At 32.0% G+C, this 22,002-nt stretch overlaps 1 protein-coding gene across 2 annotated transcripts in view; it reads right to left on the minus strand.

Annotated features, from left to right (window-relative positions):
• The window catches only part of ZDHHC17 (zinc finger DHHC-type palmitoyltransferase 17), a 94,331-nt gene that overhangs the window by 50,026 nt on the left and 22,303 nt on the right, over positions 1–22,002 (minus strand). For both annotated transcript variants that reach the window (XM_031941250.1, XM_012550484.3), the window contains exons 3-7: positions 19,761–19,883; positions 13,052–13,129; positions 12,378–12,522; positions 4,804–4,868; positions 3,982–4,144 (exon numbers count right to left, since the gene is read on the minus strand). In XM_031941250.1, the coding sequence (XP_031797110.1) occupies positions 3,982–4,144; positions 4,804–4,868; positions 12,378–12,522; positions 13,052–13,129; positions 19,761–19,883 (574 nt within the window). The remainder of the gene's footprint in view (positions 1–3,981; positions 4,145–4,803; positions 4,869–12,377; positions 12,523–13,051; positions 13,130–19,760; positions 19,884–22,002) is intronic.

The raw sequence follows: 22,002 nt of genomic DNA on the forward strand, positions 1-22,002 counted from the left end.
ATATTAACAGAGCTAGAACAATAATTTTTTCATAATCTAAAAAAACTTTTATTCCTTAAAAAGGTAATATATTTATGAAGAGCTCCTCAATGAAAAATTTAAAAACTGAAACAAAAGCAAAAATCCCATTATATAGGGATGAATGTACTTAGGGGACACTACTTTTTTCCAAAAACTCATGAGACCAAGCCATATAAGTGGGATCCTACATACTGAAATTACTATATCAGTCAAATAATATTTGCATCTCAGTAAAGCTCAAAGTTTAATCTATCCTAAATAAATATTTGAGAACCATTCTAATCTGAAATACTCAAATGTAACAATACAATACAATTTTAAAACAATTATGAACAAATTATCTACTCAATGCCAACAGCTTTAAAAATATTACTTCCTGTGAGATATCTGTAAAATGGTTTGCACAATTCCTGGTACATATTAAATGTCTGTTTCCTATGTCCTTCCCTCTTCATTTTGGTATAGAGATTTACTTTTTTGCACTTTCTACCATTTTTTTTCTTCTGACTATTTACAAAGACTGGAAAAATAAATCAATTCTTTATATATGCTATTATTTACAGAAAAGTCTTTTTACGTAACTGAAAAAGACAGAGAAATTTTCATAAGACTTAAGCTCTATTTTATTTGGAAATGCAGTGACACTTCTATCCAGATAGAAGCAAAACAAAACAAAACAAATTGATTCTAAAAGATTTTTTATAACCTAAATAATTCTGAGGAAGGAGGAAAGTGACTAGATTCAAATTCTGAATTTTTTTGGACAAGTTACCACCTCACTTTTCAGGGTCTCAGTTTCATCATCTGTAGATAAGAGTTGAATTACATGATCTTAAAATTTCCTCCCAATTATAATGGTTTTTGAGTCTATGAACTTGGAATCATTAATGCCATTTCTATTAAGTAAACCATTTTCGAAATACATTTTATAATAATGCAAGGTTATGAACCGATAATCTTTCTAAGAAATATCAGATCCTACACTGGTGATATACAGAAAAGGATAGACATTCTAACAACAACAACAACAACAAAAATCAAATTTTTCTCTCCAACATAAAGAAAAGTGAAGGAAAATCTAAATCAAATTTTCCTCCAAAGTTGTAGAGGTCATCTAAGTATTTCAAAAACTTTTAGAAAATAAAACAACACTGAGGCATGTCTATTTAATGGCACTGTATGGGTGATGCAGCTAAACAATGGTAGAAAATTTAGACTTCATTCATTATAGACCCTGATCAGAGTGTAAGGAGGGAAATTAAAAGTGTGTCCATTTTTTAGGTTACAGTCCTTTCAATAGTATGGGATAATAATAATAAAATATATTATAACTATGATAACTTGAAAGGTGTATAGAACGTGGAAGGCAGGAATCAAAAGTGTTGGAAATATATTTAAACTATGTTATTAATCTCTTTTAAATATAACTTGATACTTGATTTTATAGACCTTTCAAAAAGTATCCTGTTAAGCAAATAGTAAACTCATAATTGCAGCATTAAATGTTAACATTTAATAATAACATACATGCATATTATTATATTATATATAAATATATTATAATTATAATAATAACTTGAAAGGTGTGTAGAACATGGGAGGCAGGAATCGAAAGGGTTGGAAATATATGTAAATTATGTTATTAATCTCTTTTTAAATATAACTTGATACTTGATTTTATAGGCCTTTCAGAAAAGTACATTCAAGAATATATGTGATGTTTTATTTATTCTACTAATATATGTTAAATGCTATCTTTTCTCCATTTTTGCTTCTTTCATTTGTTAAAACATATCACCAAAATTTTCTCTTATATCTCTAAAATCTCAAGCATGGTTGACAAAAGAATAAAGAAACTGATCAAATGTTGATTTCTTAACATTCTGATTCTATCTAAAGAAAACTTCTACAGTTTTATAGATTTCTATCCATATATGAAAACTGTTACGTTTCTTAATGTCGTCTAGAAAATTATTTCAGATTCTTGTGTTTTACTAGAACTGTTATTATAGTCAATATGCCAGCTGGGTGCAAATCTTAAAAAATACTTTCACTTCATATAATAATGTAATTTGATTGGTGTACAACCCTATTTTCCACTTATTTACATAAAAAAATACATTCATGAGTCACTGTGGTGATAGCAAAAATAGTTGGGAGAAAATCTCACCATTTTATGTTTTGGATACTTTACAAAACTTTAGTAATTTCACCTTCCTCACCTTAACTGTAGTCCCTAGAAACTACTTTAAGCCAGAGTGACTTTGTCACTTTAAGCCAAAAGTATGAGCCTTTGAAAGCAAACTCCCTTCCCTTTATCATATCATTTTGACAAGAAGAAATCCATTTAACCAAGTAGGCAAAGAATTCTATCTTCCACAGATTCGAATATCTAATTAAAATACTGCTTTACCTATTCCAAAAATTTGAATACTAAAATTTTAATACCATATAATTCATTACTCAAATTAAAAGAGCCTAATTCAGAAGCTGACAATAGCTCAACAATATTTTTCAATGAGGACTCAAAAGCAACTAAACTGCAACAAGAGCTGCTCAAAAAATTCTATCTAAAATCTCTAAATAATAAAAATCTACTTTTATTCCATTTTATATAATATCTAGGGAAACATAAAGATTTGAAGTGAGCACTATATGATAAAATAAACATCCATAAAATATTTTATATATCATATATTTAAATATGCTATAAAGCAAAGCCATAAAATTTAGACAAAAATTCTGTTAAGTACATATTTTAACTGTAATCTGTGACTAAATATCCAAAATCCATAAAATTCCCAAATTGTCACATTACTTAGTATCAAATCTCCATGTTAGATCTTTTTTCAAATATGCCATAAACCTAGACAGGCATACAGAAGTACAAAATTAAAGTTTCTGGCTCCTAAGTCAAACCTCCCTTTCTAAGTTTTTTCCAAAAAGAATATCCAGAAAGAAAATTATTGTAAGGTCAAAACATGATTCCGTTCTTATTTTCTTAAGAATAAAGTAGTTTTTCTCATCTTTTTTATCAGAATCACTGAGAAGTAATGAATTCCCTAAAAAGACTAAATATACAAACATTATTTTAATGAATTAATTTCTTATAATTAGGTAAGTTTGGGCTACTTAGTTGAATTAAAATTGGTATATCTGTAAATAACAACAATGACTTTATACTTACATATTTATTTCTATATACCAATTATCATTCACAAATTCTTTGTTGCCCTTTTCTTAAAATAAATGAGTAACACATAAGCTCAATGCATAGGAACATTAAAGATACCCTGATCCAGCAGATAATGACCTACTTTCTGATTGGCTACTTCAGGCTAATGGAATTTTCTTTAAATGATTCAAACTAGATGATATTTGTTTTCTAACAAATCATTTAGAAATTTAAGAAATGTGATTCAGAAAATAACTTAGGAAGTAGATCAAAATAGTAAATATTTTTCACTAAGAATAATAATTTATGAATATGTTATTGATAGATGTCATTATGATATAAGAGTGTAAAGGAACTTCACATAGCTAATATACAAATATAGCAGAAATTTAGTGTATTCAGGAAAAACTATTAACACTTGTAAAGTTGAACTATAGTTAATCCAAACATAGCAACATAACCTTTTCCATTTACATACAAATTGAACTCTTCTAAATTCCTATTCTTTATCTTTCTTGGATCTGACCTACCAAAAGAAATTAGAATTCTCAAAGAAACTTTTATTTAATTAGTCAATAAGAAAAATGATTTAATGTTCTGAGAGTTCAGCATGCTAATAAACATAATCAAAGTAGGAAAATGATTTCAAATACTTCAAATAATGTAAGTAAACTACAAAGTTACTGATAATACACCAAGTACATTAAAACCTCAAAACTTACATTTCTTGAAAGCTCGTAACAATGCATTTTTCATATTCTGAAGTATTTTTAAAATATTTTTACCTTGATATTCTGGGCATCAACATTGGCTCCAGCATCCAGAAGAAGACTAATGACTGTAGTATTTCCTGCTAGTACCGCCCAATGCAATGCAGTGTTTTTGTGATATTTGTCACCAAGATTAACTGAAACATTAAATGTTAAAAGCAATCGAGTTGGATCCACACTGGGGGGAAAAAAACAAAACTGTAATTGAAATACAGGCATTAAAACATATATGTTAGGTAAATGGCTTTTACCCACACATTATATTGTGGCAAAATACCACCTTACCAGAACATTGTACTATCTTTAAGTACTAAGGATGAGCAACAACAACAATTTCATGAAAACTTTTCATTTCTTATTTAAGGATCAGGATTTTTAGGAACTAAAACAACAAATATTAGTAACACATTAGGTTCCCTCATGACATACAAGAAAAATCAGTTTTTTAAAAGAAAGATAATTTATGATTTCTTTTTTCCTAAAAACTATAAAAAAGTTGAAAATGCATTGCATGGAACAATATGAAAACTTTGTTTTTTAAATATTAAAACATCTTAACATGTATTAAATGCACGTATAACACAGTATGTACACAATTTAGTGAGGGAAAGTAATTAATTTTTTAAAATAACCAAAAATTTCATAGGCTTTTACTGAATAACTACTGTGTGTGCAAAGCACTGTTAAATGCTATAAAAGCATGAAAAGATGAAGAAGACAATCCCTGCCTTTAAGGCCCTTGGAATCTACTTTCCCTTCACTAAATTTTACAAGTATTATCCATAATACAAAACTCCTGACAGCGGTTTGAACAAATATTTTACAAGGAGCACATACCTATGTGTCCTGTAAGCTGCCCACATTAAAGGGGTCATTCCATTCTGATCCATCATATCTACATCCTAATAAAAAGAAAAACAAGTCAGGTACTAAAAATATACTAAATTTATTTTGGAATTATATCAATGTTCAAACCTACATAGCAAGTAATTTAGATTCAGATAACTAGTATTAAGTTGTTCTGCTGTTTGTTAAACAGCTGAATTAAATACTTTGCCTCACTAAATTTTTTAATTATTTTATCAATATATGATTTTTCAGTTCCTCCTTTTATGATATTAATTGAATTTTTTTTGACATTTTAAATTTTATTAATAAGACTATCTTCATTTGAGATCCAGGATTATTTTTAGTTAATTCAAGCCTGTAGTTTATCTATTACAAATGTTTCTTCATGATTGATTTTCATTCTCAAACATTTTTAAAAGATGAGTAGAAAGATCTATTACTAAGAACACAATGTATTTTCTCTTTTAAATCATCTCTAGTATGAATAGTTTTAAAAAGCTGCTCTAATAACAGTAAGAAGATTCATTAACTTATGTGTAAATTTAATGTATAAAAAAGTGTTTTTATCCTTACAAAACTAGAACTGAATGACAAAATATACCTGACAGTTAAGTTCATCTAGAAAATTCAACTCTCCTTTCAACATAAAGCCTAAAAGCTTGAATTAGAAACACAAGATGTCAAAAAATAATCTTTTGGGTAGTTGGGAGAGAGAACCAATTAGTTTTCAAATTTAAGAAGGTAATTACTGTCAAAAAGAAAATGTAGAACTTGAAACTGTCATTTAAAGGAAAATGAAAGACATAAGTGAACTAGGCTTATATTCCAAAGAGATCATAAAGAAGAGAAAGGGACCTGTATGTGCACGAATGTTTGTGGCAGCCCTCTTTGTAGTGGCTAGAAACTGGAAACTGAGTGGATGCCCATCAGTTGGAGAATGGCTGAATAAATTGTGGTATATGAATATTATGGAATATTATTGTTCTGTTAGAAATGACCAACAGGATGATTTCAGAAAGGCCTGGAGAGACTTACACGAACTGATGCTGAGTGAAACGAGCAGGACCGGGAGATCATTATATACTTCAACAACAATACTATATGATGACCAGTTCTGATGGCCTGGCCATCCTCAGCAACGAGATCAACCAAATCATTTCCAATGGAGCAGTAATTTACTGAACCAGCTACGCCCAGAGAAAGAACTCTGGGAGATGACTAAAAACCATTACATTGAATTCCCAATCCCTATATTTTTGCCCACCTGCATTTTTGATTTCCTTCACAAGCTAACTGTACAATATTTCAGAGTCTGATTGTAGTCTTTCTGTACAGCAAAATAACAGTTTGGTCATGTATACTTATTGTGGATCTAATTTATATTTTAATATATTTAACATCTACTGGTCATCCTGCCATCTGGGGGAGGGGGTGGGGGATAAGAGGTGAAAAATTGGAACAAGAGGTTTGGCAATTGTTAATGCTGTAAAGTTACGCATACATGTAATCTGTAAATAAAAGGCTATTAAATTAAAAAAATGTAATTAGGGTATAACAAAACCAATAAAAATATGATAACATACAAAAAAAAAAAGACATAAGTGAAATTTCTCTTCCTCTACTATGAATTTTAAAAACCCAAACACAGTAAAACCAAAGCTCATATTATCATTAGACTGCCTGCCCAATTCTTACAAAGGAGAGCAAGCCCTACAGCACCCACACCATATACAAAAATTTCAAAAAAGATCCACATTTTCTTTCTCCTGCTCTACCCCCACCATGAGAAAGAAAAAACAAAACTTCTATCACAAAGCTGCACGTTCAAAAAAAGCAAATTCCCACACTGGACATGCACCCATCCATCCCTCAAAAGTCTCCATATATTGAGACATCCCCACTCCATTAGCAGGTGAGCAGGATGCGATTTTATTATTTTCTGTGATCAGATTTCCAAAAAAGTTCATATAAGTTTTCAAAGATTTCTCTGATACCAGGAACTTCATTATTTCTTATAGCACAATAAAAGTACAACAACATTCATATACTATAACTTGTTCAGCTATTCCAGCTATTATGGGAAACCTTCTCAATTAACAATTCTTTGCCACCACATAAAAAAATTACCATAATTACTTTTATTAGGTTCTTTTCCTCTTTCTTTGATTTTTCAAGAATATAGATCTAGTAGCAACATCACTAGATCAAAAAGTATGAATGGTTTAATAGTTTTTCTAGAATAGTTTCCAAATTTCTTTCCAGAATAACTGAACCAGTTCACAGATCTACCAAGATCATTAATGCCCCTATTCTCCTACAGTCCTTATTGCATTAATTATTTTCCTTTTTTAGTCAATTTTGTCAATCTAATAAATATGAAGTAGTACCTCAGAGTTACTTTAACTTGCAGTGTTTTACTTTTTACTGACTACTAATAAATATTTCTTCTTCTGAAATTTGCCAAATCACATCCTTTGACCTATTGGGAAATAGTCCTTCATCTTAGAAATTTGAACTAGTCGTGTGTGTGTGTGTGTGTGTGTGTGTGTGTGTGTGTGTGTGTGTGTCTAAAAATTAGATTTTTATCACAGTAACTGGCTGTAAATATTTTTTTCCTATTTACTCACTTCTTTCTTCATTTTAACTTCATAGGCACTAAACCTTTGGAGGGCTATAAATGCTGGGACTTTTCCATCAAACCTAAATTATAAGAAATAATGAAGTTCCCCCCCCCCCCCCTTCCACCTTGTTTTTACATCAGTTCTTTGGAATAAAAACAATCCTATCCCCCTCATCCCTCTCCCTCCCACCGAGAGCTTTCCATATGCTTAAATACAGACATAATATCCCCTGTTAATCTTCTCTAAACGAAATAATTCTACTTCCTTCAACCAATCATCATCTAGCATCACCTCAAGGTCCTAATTTATCATCCTGGATGCTCTTCAATTTATCTTCATTCTTAGAATTTAGAAAACAATAGTTCAGATACGGTTTCACCATCACAGGTGAACTATAGAAGGGCAGGCCAATAAAATCTTCACTTCTTTTTCAGAGATTTATCTAACTATGCTTTCCACATAGTTACAAAATTGATTTTTTTTAAATTCAGTATAAGATTTCCAATTTATTTATTCCTATTAAATTTATTTTTGAAATTAGAAGTAATTTTTTTAAATGTTTATTTCTTCCTAGTTATATGTAAAAAATAATTTTTTTGGTTATACATGTACATTCTTTTTTTTTTTTTTTTTTTTTTTTTTAAACATATTTCCTTATGAATCATGTTGGGAGAGAAAAATCAGAACATGAGGGAAAAAAAAAAAGAAAAAAATTAGTGAACATAACATGTATTGATTTACATTCAGTCTCCATAGGTCTGTCTGGATGCAAATGACATTTTCCATTCAAAGGTTATTGGTATTGCCTTGGATCATTGAACCACTGAGAAAAACTAAGTTTGTCATAGTTGATGACTACACAATCTTGCTATTGCTGTGCACAATGTTTTCCTGATTCTTCTTGTTTCACTCAGCATCAGTTCATTAAATCTTGCCAGGCCTTTTCTAAAATCAGCCTGTTCATCATTTTTTAATAGAATAATAGTCCATTACTTTCATATGCCATAATTTATTTAGCCATTCCTCAATTGATGGGCATCTACTCATTTTCCAAATCTTTGTCACCATACTACAAACATTTTTTGCAAATATGGATCCTTTTTCCTATGACTTCTTTGGGATATAGATCCAGTAATGGCACTGATGGGTCAAAGGGTATGCAGTTTCATAGCCCTTTGGGCATATTTCCAAATTGCTCTCCAGGATAGTTGGACAGATTCACAACTTCATCAACAATGCAGTAATGTCCCAATTTTCCCACATACCTTCCAACATTTATCATTATCTTTTCCTGTCAGCCAATCTGAGAGATGTGAGATGGTACCTCAATTGTCTTAATTTGCATTTCTCTAATTAATAGTGATTTAGAGCACTTTTTCATATGAGTATAAATGGCTGTCTTCATCTGAAAATTGCCTATTCATATCCTTTGGCCATTTATCAATTGGGGAATGACGTATTCTTATTCTTATAAATTTGATTCCATCTTTCATATATTTTAGAAATGAAGACTTTATCAGAAACATTTCTGTAAAAAATTTTTTCTTAGATTTCTGATCCCTTCTAATCTTGGATGTGTTGTTTTTGTTTGTGCAAACTCTTTTTAATTTAAGGTGATCAAAAATTGTCCATTTTGCATTTCTCTAATTCTTCTTTGGCCTTTACTTCCTCTGTTCTCCAAAGACCCGACAGATCAACAATCCCTTGCTGTCCTAATTTACTTATAGTATCATTTTTTACTCCTAAATCATGTACCCATTTTGACCTTATTTTGGTATGGGATATGAGATGTAGGTCAGTCTATGCCAAGCTTCTGATATTATTTTCCAGTTTTCCCAGTAATTTTTGTGAAATAGTGAGTTTTTAATCCCAGAAGCTATAATTTTAGGGTTTATCAAATAGTAGATTACTATAGTAATTGATTGTTGTGTCATGTATATCTAACCTATTCTACTCATCCACTACTTTCTATTTCTTAGCCAGTACCATATTGTTTTGATGATTACAGCTATATTATCCCTATTAAATTTAATACTACTAAATAAAATCCAATGTTTATATTTGTCCATCATTGAATCAAGAAACATTTAACAAATATCTACTAGGTGCCAAGAACTGTGCTAAGTGCTGGGGAAACAAAATGAAGCAAAAATCAGTCAGATTCAGCTAACGGGGAAAGACAACAAACAAATATATAATTTATCAAAACACCTTTTGGGATCCTAACATGTACTAGCTAACTAGTTCTTCTAGCTTTATGTCATCTACAAATGTGACAAACATCATCTATGATTTTACAAAAGTAACGTAAAATGTGAAACAGTACAGAGCCAAGAACAAATTCATGAGACAGTACACTGGAAACCTCCTTCCAAATTGATACGGACCATTTATGCTTATTTTTGATTCATGCCATCTAACCAGTTCTGACTCCTCTCTCATCTACCTCTCACATCTAGCATCCATCTCTCTATCTTGTCTCTAAGAGGATGACTGACTTTTTCAGATCATCTACTAAAACCTAGGTAAACCCTATGTACAGTACTTCTTTAGTTTGCCAATTGACTTACCCTGTCAAAAAAAGCATAAAAAATTAGTCTGGCATAACCTGTCTCTAGTGAAATCAAGTTGTTTATAATGTTTATATCTTTATAATCATCAGTTCCTTCATTCGCCGTTCACTAACCTCTAGAAACCTTAAGAATACATACCAGAATTTCACCAGGACTGAAGAAGTCAAGCTCATATGATTCTACTTTAGGCTGTTCTCTTCATTTTGAAAATCAAGACATTTGTACTCCTCCACTTTTGTGATACCACCCTTCTTCAGTCTTTCACAAATCACTGGTAGAAGCTCAACATTCACCTCAGGTTCAGTTACAGAGGATTCAATTTCTTTGAGTCTGGCAAAACAGACTCACCAAAAGAAGCTATGTATTCTCTTACTTTCTCCCTACTCATATCAGCTTCCCCGCCTCCCCCTTACAATCCATGAGTCATTTTTATTATTCCTGTGCAATCCAAAAATTAAAAGGTTATTATGAAGCACTTTACAAGTGTCCAAAGTGCTTTCAGAATCATTACCTATGAGGCTCATCACAACAACCCTCCAAAGTAGAGGTGTTAGAGATTACTATCTTCACTTTACAAATATGAAAAATGAAGCTGAAAGGTTAAGTGATTTGCCCATATCATGCAACCATTAAGTAGTGAATCTCCAGCAGAACCCACAAATCTAACCTCTTGAGACAATGTTCTTTACATCATACTTTTAGCAACCTTCTAACCACCCAGCACTAATTCTCAGAAATGCCCTTTTACTTTTTAACTTTCAGAATGTGCACTGCCACAAAACAATCCGCTTTGGCCTTTTTTGTTTGTCTGTTGTTTTAAAGGGAGAGGAAGAAAAGAAGAATGAGACAAAAAAAATGGGGAGAAGGGTTGATGAGAGGTGGAGGAGACTGGAAACATAGGTAAGAGATGAGAGAAACAAGAGTTTCTACAACTGTTATTGTTCTTTCATTCTCCATTTCCATTGTATTGTTTGAATCACAAAAAGTTATTACCAATCATTACCCTTTGAATACGAAGGCTCTTTTAACAATTCTTTTGGTACAAGCAAAGAGTTCGTTGACTTTGCTTATCTTTTCAGGATTCAAATTTTGTTTTTGAAATAACGGTTTGTTTTGCCATGAAATCATTAAGATTCTTCATTGCATACAGGGATGATCTAATTTTAGGAAATCTGTCTAGAAACATAATTGAGACTGTTTTTTACTCCAACATCTAGGAGGAAGTTCAGAATTCAAAAGAACATTCAATGTTTGTTGAAATGAATTCAACAAAAAAAGGTGTTATGGATTTATTCTTGATAGTCTTTTTTACATAAAGAAAACACTGCCCCAAAGGTCAATCACTTTTCTTTAGTACCTAAAAGATTACATTTGGTAGCATTATCAATTCTATTTACAGGAATATAATGTTATAAACCTATAACATTAGAAACTAGTGCTAAAAACTACTTGCAAACAAAATTAACATTGACTAAAATTAAGATAGTCTGGGAGTTAAAGATAGGGTAGAAATAATTACATTATTACTTCCTTAAGCAATCTGTTTAATTTGTAACCTTTTCATGTATAATATTCAACTTTCCTTATATTGTTGACACTTGACACTGTCAACAATGTCTTTAAAAATTCTGAATTATAGCACTATAATATTATATTGTAATACAATATAGCAATATTATGGCATATAGCAATATAACATTATTAAACCACTCAATTCAACAAACAAGGCATAATTATAAATTTGGGAGTAAAAAGACAAAAATGATATCATCTCTGCCCTCAAGGAGGTACCAAGTAAATACAATATAATTTAGGGTGGAGAGAACACTAAACAGTTAGGGAGTGTTCTTCTGGCAAAGGTGAGAACAGTGTCACTTCCACAATAAGGCATTAGAAAGGACTGTGAAGATGACAGAATAGAATACTTGACAAATAGGTACACATCTATATTCAAATACACATGTGATACTTTTTTCAAAGGCTGAATTTTTTATCCAATAAAGTTTTTTTTTGACATGCTCATACAAACTTCAATTACTAGCCCAACTAATTCTCAATTCCATAATAATGTTAGGCATATAAAACTGAATTATTTAAAAATATTTAATAAAAAAAACAAAAAAAAAAAAAACATAAGGAAGCAGCTAAGCAGTAGATAGAATACCAGATCTGGAATCAAGAAGGCCTGATTTTAAATTCAGTCTCAGACACTAGCTGTGTGACACTGGTCAAGTCACTTAACTACTAACTTCAATTCCTCATTCAAATGAGCTGAAGAAGGAATGGCATTCTAACATCTTTGCCAAGAAAACCCCAAATGAGGTCATAAGAAGTCAGACACAAATGAAATGACTGAACAATACCTTACCTGTCCTTTTGCTATCAGATAAGCAACAATGGAAGTATGTCCAAACTGGGCAGCTAGGTGAATACAGCTACACCCTTCTCCATCAATTAATGAAGGATCCGCACCATATTTCATAAGTTGTACAACCATTGATAAGTGGCCCTGTCTAAAATGAAAAAGAATTAACATTGAGAAACATCAAGATACTTCTAAACTAAAAAAGCAGAACTTTCAAATCACTGAAAATAATGAATATAAAATCAAATTTATTTAAATATATCAGAATATATTCATTCATGAATTTGTAAATTTGTAAAACTTGACTAAATTATTCATTTAAGAGAATAATTTTCTTAAATTAAATAAAGTGAAGTATTTCTAAATCAAGATTAACAGTTGATACTTAGGTTGAACTAATTACTATTAAATGCTCACCTTGATTAAAATAAGCCAGTTGTAAAAGCAGAACAACATAGTACAAATTTCCCATGGGGCATTTAAGAAAAAAAGGTGGGGAAAGAGAATGGGCTTTCAAAGCAGACAATAAAAGACAGAAATTCATTCATATATTAAACTTGTAGGTACTAGTATATGAATTTTCCTAATAATTTGGAGGTCTAATACCTCCAAACACAACTGCTCAGATAGAAACCAAGAAATAAACAAATAAAAGAAAAAGAAAATTTATTTTAAACCTTGTGGCCCAGTGAAGTGGAGTTGAATTTAGGTCTCCTCCTAGTTGATCCACGATAGCACCTTTCGATATGTAATATCTATGAAGGGAAAAAAAATTTTTTTTTAAACCAACTTTTATTACTATTATAAACACATAAAAATTGTAAAATTAAATGTTTTAAAGTTTTATTCCAGACCCTATGTTTCTTTCTATCCCTGAACTTTTTATGACAGGTATCTAACAAATTTAAGCCAATAACCCATCACTACAATGTGTACTAGAAATACATGGAGATTATTTTGAAGCTCATGAAAGAATTTAAGTCAAAAAGTACAAACAGAAAAACAATAAAGTATTAAGATACTTGCTTGGTTCAGACATTTCCCGTACCTTCTCAGAACACCACTCTTCTCCCACACCCACCATCTTTTGGGCCCTAATACAGTTAAACCACTCCTCCTCCAGCTTTCCACATACACATAGCTGCCTAGGGCCTAGGATGACTCCATACTAAGCCAATTATTACTATGTCTCTGACAAGAACTACTATTTGATGGGAAGGTCATTGCGCCTAAACCAAACCTCCATGCCAGGTGTCTAGACCCCCCTGAGGATGATAATAATCTGTCTATAATTATTCCTCAATTATTAGCAAACTGTCAAAATTTTCCCTCGTTAGTGAACTTTAACTCCCCAGTCATTATTGTACAAACTTCATGCCTCAATCTCCACTGCCTACTCTCTTGTTCCTTTTCCTCAAGTTGACCCCCACCAACTTCCCCCTTGAGATCTACCCATCTTTTCACCAAGCCCTCAAGAATGCCTAAGTAACATACTGCTTTCACTTTAAATCTTTTTTCTTTCTCATTCCCTCCACCTTTTGCTTGTTCTTGCTATCATCCATACGTTTTCTAGTCAAGAATCCTAAAATTCTTCTGTTTTTCATTTTCATGGTGACCTTCAAATGCTTTCCCCTTCTACTAGTTCCCAGAACATCATTCCTGGATTGGCTATCTCTTTTTCTTTTTCCATCTTAACCCTTACACTAGTCTCTTCTCTTGAGATTCTTACCCCCTTATCATTTCTCTTAATACTCTTTTCCTGACAAGACTTAAGATTACTCCCACCATGCATTGCCTTTTTTCTTATTCATGTCTTATTTATAAAAATGGAGAAAATCACAAAACTATGATGACTGGGTTCACCACAAACTTGTGTTACTTGTACTACTCAACTGGATTCTCTGAGGCAAGTTAATACTTTTACACCTCCCTAATCAACTGTCTATCCCATTGCAGTGGCTTTTCCAAGCTTTTTCCTCCCTCTGCTCTCCCTCCCACAACCCTCTCAAATGAGAATATGGAACCTATTTTACTGAAAAAATGGAGGTCATTTGCCCAGAGCTTCCTTGTCAGCCCTCCTCATTTTTTACTGTTCAGATGCCTTTCCTTATCTATCTCCCTTATCTGTTTTACATGAAATTCTTGTCAAGCTAAATAAACTTCTGGCATACACCTGTTCCATCTCATCTTCTCAAGAAAACTGTTACTTCTATCACTTCCATTTTCATTAATCTTTAGAACCTACTTACTATATGCTGCTTTTTTTTTGGTAGCATAACACACCTATGCCTCCCAATCCTTAACAATCGTCACTTAATCCAATTATTCCCAGATACCTATTTTCTAGTTATCACTTTTTATATAAAGTTAACAAATTGAGAAAGATCTCTATAATCAGTGCTTTTTCTTACTCTCTTCCAAAATTGTTACAGTCTGGCTTTTTACTTTATCCTTCAACAAAATGCTCTCTAATAAGTTATTAAAGATCTTTGAATTGTCAGATCTAAGTCTTTTCTTTACCTTTCTGTGACCAGTGATAGGATCTTTCACTCTCTTTCTTGGTAATTTCTTCTACATAGGTTTTTGCAATACCACTTTTGCAATACCAAAACCACTCTTTTCTGATTTTCCTCCACTCTGTCTGGTCAATTGTCTTATAACTCGTTTGTCAGACCTTCATTCATATTATACTTGCAAATCACTAGTATCCCTCAAGACCTAATCCTAGGCAGGCTTCTATTCTTTAGTACTTTTTCACTAGGTGATATCATCAGCTTCTTTGGATTTAATTATCCTCTATGCAAAATATTATCAGGTCTATTTGTACAGCCTTCGCATCTCTCTTGACCTTTAGTTTTGTATCTCTGGTCTAAATGACATTTCAAACTGGATGTCCTATAGAAATTCTGAACTCAAAATGTCCAAAACTGAATTAGTTATTTTTCCTCCTAAAACCCACACTTCTTTCTAACATCTCAATTTATTGTCATGCCCACTATTCTCCTAGTCATCCATGCTTGCAATCTAGATGTCATCTACATTCCTCACTCTCTGATTTCCCCATATAAAAAATATATATTTTTTTGTATTAGCTCCATTCTCTCCTCTGCCACTACCACTGCTTTGGTACAGTCTTATCAATTTATGCCTAACTATGGCAATAGCCCTCTAATTGGCCTGCCTGCCTCAAATCTATCCAGGATACTTCTCCACAACTCCTCACCTTAGCTGTCAAGGTTAACTTCCTAAAGTATAAGCCTGACCATGTCATTTTCTTATTCAATAAACTCCAGAGGCTCCCTAATCTCTAATGGACCAAACATAAAATCCTCTCTTTCAGATTTAAAGACCTTCATTGAACTGGCTCCTTCCTACTTTTCTAGTCTTACACTTTACTCCCTTTTCCACTATAATCTAGTAATTCTGACCTCCTCATTTAAGACATTCTGATCATTTTCATAGGCTCTCCTCCAGACCTGAAATTCTTTTTCTTCTCTCGTCTGACTCCTAAATTCTCTATTTCCTTCAAATTTCAGCTAAAAGCCCATAGAAGCCTTTCCTTCTCCTCTTTATTAGTGCCTCCCCTATCTTCAATCACTCTTTTCAATCTTCTCATTTCTCACCTGGATGCACTATTTTGTTATTATTATTTTTTTAATTAAAGCTTTTTATTTACAAAGCATATGCATGGGTATGACATTGATTCTAACCTTTTGTTCCAAATTTTCCCCTCTTTACTCCCATCCCCTCCCCAAGCTGGCAGGAAGTCAAATACATGTTAAATATGTTGAAATACATGTTAGATCCAATATATGTATACATTTTTATACAGTGATCTTTTTGCACAAGAAAAATCAGATCAAGAAGGAAGAAAAAGAAAAACTGGGAAAGAAAACAAAATGCAAGCAAATAACAACAGAGAGAGTGAGAATGCTATGTCCCATGGTTCTCTTAGTTCAGTGTCTGGAACATTTTAAGAGCTTAATAAATACTTGTTGACTATTAGGTACAAGAAACAAGCAAAATCCTGGAAGGTAGAGATTTTAAGTACTGGGATATTTGAGTACATCCTCCAAAGAATTTCCTTTTCTTTTCTGCTAATATGTGCTAGTTTTTGTCACTCAAAAGACAAAATCTGAGCCACAATCACAAACTTTACAATGGGGAGATTAGGAGAGAAAAACATTTGAAAGAAAATTTTTAAAAATCCCAAACAATTCTCACTTGTGATCACAAACAGTAAATGATATTTAGTCATACAAATGACTGGTACTGGCCCTAAGTAAGCATTTTCAATTATTACATAGAGTATAGAATGATTTTACTATTGCTGCTGCTGCCACCACTACTACTTACCAACTAGCTAGCTAGCATTTATATAAAACAAAGGTCTATAAAGCAGTTCACAAATATTATTCTCTCTCTCTATTCTCACAACAAACCTGGGAAGTAGATATTCCTTTTACAGAAAAGGAAAATAAGGTAGAAAAAAGGTTAACTGAAAGAGGGTCATTCAGCTAATGTTATGTCTGAGGCCACCTTTCAACTCAGACCTTCCTGATACTAGGTCTAAGTATTCTGTGTACTGCATTGCCACCTGTCTAGCATAATTTTAATAACTGAAGCTCATTATGCTTCAAATAGACTTTGGGGTAGATCTTTATGGAAGAATACTTAATTTCCTTCAAAATGTTTCCTCAGAAAACAATTTTCACTGCATACTAATTAGTAAATCCTGGAGCTGAAATTGGTTAAATCCTGACCATTCATTCTACGCTTGCCATAATACTGGGAACATAATTTTTTGGTATTTCCTTTACCTGAAGCCTAAATTTACTTGTGGAAACTTTCTATCTATTACTCTCAATTGTGCCCACTGTGGATAAGCAGAAAGTCATCTAATGTCTTTTTATGATAACATCTCTTCAAATGGAGAAAGCTACTTTATGCTCCTGAAACTCTTCTTCCCCAGGCTAGCCATTCCCAGATGCTTACACAGATCTACATGATCTGAACTACATACAATTACCAGCCTGGGTGCCATTCTGTCAGCAGATTCAAGCTTATCAAAATCCTTCCAACATCATATCCCACAAATGGTTCAATCTTACCTCTCTCACTCTAGATATTATGCCTCTATTTATGTTACTTATTTGACTGCTGTCTCACAGTATAGAATCATTTTGAAGGTCAAACCCACTAAAATTCCTGGATACCCATCACATCAACTATTGAGCCAGGCATCACTCATATTAATATTCATATTCATTTTTGAAACCCTAAATTTTGACTTGCCTAGTTCAGATTGATCTAATTAAAGATAAAACAATTTAAAAATGGGCAGTTGGGCAGGAAGAAAATCATGACTGCTCATATCACCTGGATGAGGCAGGGTCACATACTTCTAATGCTTCTGGTTAGACATATGACTACCAATGTGCTCTATAAACCCCTGACCATGTGTTCTACCTCTCTGGCATTAAGCCCCCAGAAAAATATTTTATTTCTGGCCTGATATCAGGCCTCTAATATTATCTAAGGGTCCTGTAGTTCTTGCTATTTGCTCTTAAGACTTCCTGGACTTTCCATGTACCCTGAACTTTTATGTGTTGTCTTTTCTAATCAGACATCTTTCCTTAAGAGTAGGAATTCTAAGTTTCTTCTATTAATATGCTGCTCTTAGTCCAGTATTAAGCACATAGCAAAAGACTAATAAGTACATTTTTATTTATTTATTATTTATTGATTCTTAAAAAAAAAAAAAAAAATCCACCACAGTAGCAACACAATGTAGGTCTATATACTCACCAGTATAGCAATGAAGCTGATCCACTATTATCTTTGGTTCTTGCTCTATGACCAATTTACCTCCTTTTCCAATTATACATTTTCTGAATGATAAAGTTTATAAGTCAAGCTTTAATTATACTGAAGTGTCGCTGGCAAAGTCAGTGAAGAATAGTAAAAAAGAGCACTGGACTTAAGAGTTGGAGGACCTGAGTACAAATCCTGATTTATCTACTTACTTTTTGTGAATTTGGGCAAATCCCTTATTTTCTAGGGTTGCTAGTTACCCTATTTGTAAAATGAGGAAATTATATTAAATGGTAATGCATTTCTCCTTCCAAGTCTAAATTTTCAAATGCTATCCTGAAGGAAATAGCTAGCTTTTTTTTCTAAGTAGTATCTGGCAAGCATCAGTAAGCTCTATTACCCTTATTACTAAAGACATAAAAAGCCAGAAAATGTTTTCAGTGAGGGCCATTATAAATAAGATTTCCATTGGCTTTCGAATGAACTCAATCACACTCATTTACACTTTCTCTCTGACTCTTGTCTCTCTCTCCCCGACTTCTTCCATGCCCAGTCCTCTTAAAGTTCAGTCTTGTTTGTCCCAGAATAAACAGTGCCCATATGGGAAGCAAGAGAAATCGGCAACAGAAATGTCTCACCCTCAGAAATGTCAATATTATAATTACAACTGCTTTGCATGCTGGCTGCATTAGTCCTCAACAGAGTACTAGAGACCTTCTCTCCTCCAAAAACAACAAAAGAAGATTAGACATCATTGAGATTGCCAAATTACATTATATACTTCAACAACAATACTAGATGATGACCAGTCCTGATGGATCAGGCCATCCTCACCAACGAGATCAACCAAATCATTTCTAATGGAGCAGTAATGAACTGAACTAGCTATACCCCAGAAAAAGAACTCTGGGAGATGACTAAAAACCATTACATTGAATTCCCAGTCCCTATATTTATGCACACCTGCATCTTTGATTTCCTTCACAAGCTAATTGTACAATAATTTAGAGTCTGATTCTTTTTGTACAGCAAAATAATGTTTTAAAAAAAAAAAAAAAAAAAAAAAAGAGATTGCCAAATTATTATTGTTATCAGTAAATTATATTATCTATATTTTCATAAACTATAAGCATAAAATAGGTTAAATCAATTAGAGGGCCAAATTACTAAAAAGTACTAGTTAACATCAGTAATCATTATACAGTTTTATAAGAAAGAATATGACCATTTTTATATGTATACAATATATTTACCTTTTGTCTATAAAATCATATAAATGGCAAAAAATGAGGTAAAATTTAAATTGTCCTTATGTAATCTTTTCTCGTTCTTTATATATTTAAATATTATGTATATGTAAGTTCACCATGAAAAAGAAAAATTTAAATACAATTTTAAAAACAACTGCTTATATGTATTATTCGATTTGAACTTTCGCAAAGGAAACAAGTACAAAGATGAGGCCAGAGGCAAATGAAAAAACAAAAGAAACTAAAAGCAACAAAATCTGTATAAAGAAAATCACAGCTAAAATAAAATCAACAAACATTCATAAATATCAAAAACACATACTTTACTAGGTCTAACCGGTTATTTATGGCAGCCCAATGGAGAAGCGTGACATTTTCTTTGTCTGGTTGCCTCACATCATAACCTGCTTCCACCAACTCTCTGCAGCGTTCATATATTCCATATCTTAAAAGAAAAGAAAATTCTAGTGACAATGTTATTAATATCGAAGAAGAAATTTTAAACTAAAAAGAATAAGAAAAAATTCAGGCATTTAAAAAAATAAAGTTGTTACTGGACATCATACTGTACCTCTGAGAAAAATTTTTTACTTTTAGAAATTCATATCCATAATAAAGTCTGAAATGTTTAATATTTACAATGAAGTCATTTCCTAGGGTAAAAATAATTAGGCTACAAAAAAATCAATCTCCTGGCTGCTCTTTTAGCATTGCTAATCATAGAATCACAAAGAAAAGATCAGCACAGTAAAACTTTCCTGCTTTACTAAACAGCAGCTCTGAATATATATTTATAAGATTGACTATTACCATAAAAAGTAAAAAAATTTACAGTAATTATGTGGAAAAATCGAAATAAGTAAACTAAAAAGTTATTAGTCAATACTCATGTTCTATCAAAAATCAGATTCTAAAATTTAATAGAAGAAACAGTGATATTATTTTATACTAAGAATAAGTACTGTATTTTAAGGGAAATAAAACAAAACCACATTTAAGTAAATTCTGCATATAATAGCATCTAATGTCTTTTCAGAGAAAGATAAATTACAAAAGATATATAAAGACCCTCATGACACTCAAAAATCTTAACCACATATAATCTTTCACTCAAAATAGTGAAAAAATAGTCAAAATTGGCACTCACTTCCTTAAGAAAGTCTATTTCTGAGTGTGAAATTTAACAAGGTAAACTAAGGCAAATTTCTTCAAGAAACACACCAATTATTACCAGGAAAATGCAACTTGATAATTAATGAATAATTAATGGTTTGATTTTATATACAAAGACCCAGAACTAAATATGAAACCTATTTATAAAAATAGTACAGAATAAAGAGCACATTAAAAATATCATTAGATATATAATTGGAAACATAAGATTGGGAAATCATAATCAGTTTTATCAAAGAAAGTGGGCATAACTCACTTATAATGAAAACAATCTCTATCTCTCAAAAATGCTTTTGTGAATTTTATAGGCCTCAGTTGCAATCTGAAGTAGCTAATAGGAACACGGGTATATGGATTTACTGGCAACTGGGGGGTTACAAAAGACCACCTTTCTGAAATATAGAACAAGATCAATTAATTCAGCTTCAAAACAGTAAGATAATGTTTTCTGAGAATCCTGAGAAGAGAGTTTTATTTTGTTTTTAAACTAACTGACTACGGGAAAGCATAAGCCTTTATTATCTAACTTCAAAGAGAGAGAAACTGAACCTTTGGATGCATGAGTTTCTTCACCCAGAGCCAGAAAAGAAGTGTGGGCTTGTTACATAGAATATAGAATATGGTTACAAAATAAATTTGGCTTTACATATGATGCTTTTTCTCAGTTCCCACTGAATCTCTTACTTTTTGTAGAATATGACACTGCTGATTATTCTTTTCTCTTTATTTTCTCTCCTCCTTAGGTTTCCTCCAATCATCTGATTGTTTCTTAGCATTTTTTCTAAGCTTCTAAGCTAGTTTCTCTACTCATTCTTATGAAGAGTGTCGACCAAGACAGTAAGATCATTTTTCACTTACCCTACAGTCTTCCCTTTATGAGCCATTTGACTTCAATTACCAAGTTTACACAGATGGCTTTCAAATTTGTATCACCAATCTTAATTCTTCTCCTGACATCCAATTCTACATTTACAATTGCCTGATGGACACATAGGCTTATGGATGTCCTGCTGGCATCTCAAATTGAATATATCCAAAACTGAACTTATTATCTCTACTCATTCTCCAAATCATTTCTCTTGTCAACTTCCCTAATTCTATGGTTGATGATATTCAATCGCTTAACCTCAAAACCCCAGTCATTCTTTAAAACTTAACCCTTACCCTTCTTCCCCCCAACCAATCAAATCACCAAGTCTCCTCAATTCAATTTCTACAATCTTACTTCTTCTCTTATCTATGTCTCTATGCATACTGTCATAAATGTAGTTCGGGCCTGTATGAACATATTTTAATAGCCTCTTTACCCATCACTTTGTCTTCAGCCTCTTTTGTTATCTCTCTAATCCATCCTTCATACACCTCTTACAACAAACTACCTTATGCAGAAT

The sequence above is a fragment of the Sarcophilus harrisii genome, chromosome 5, assembly GCF_902635505.1.
Source record: "Sarcophilus harrisii chromosome 5, mSarHar1.11, whole genome shotgun sequence".
In the NCBI taxonomy this organism is placed as follows: domain Eukaryota; kingdom Metazoa; phylum Chordata; class Mammalia; order Dasyuromorphia; family Dasyuridae; genus Sarcophilus; species Sarcophilus harrisii.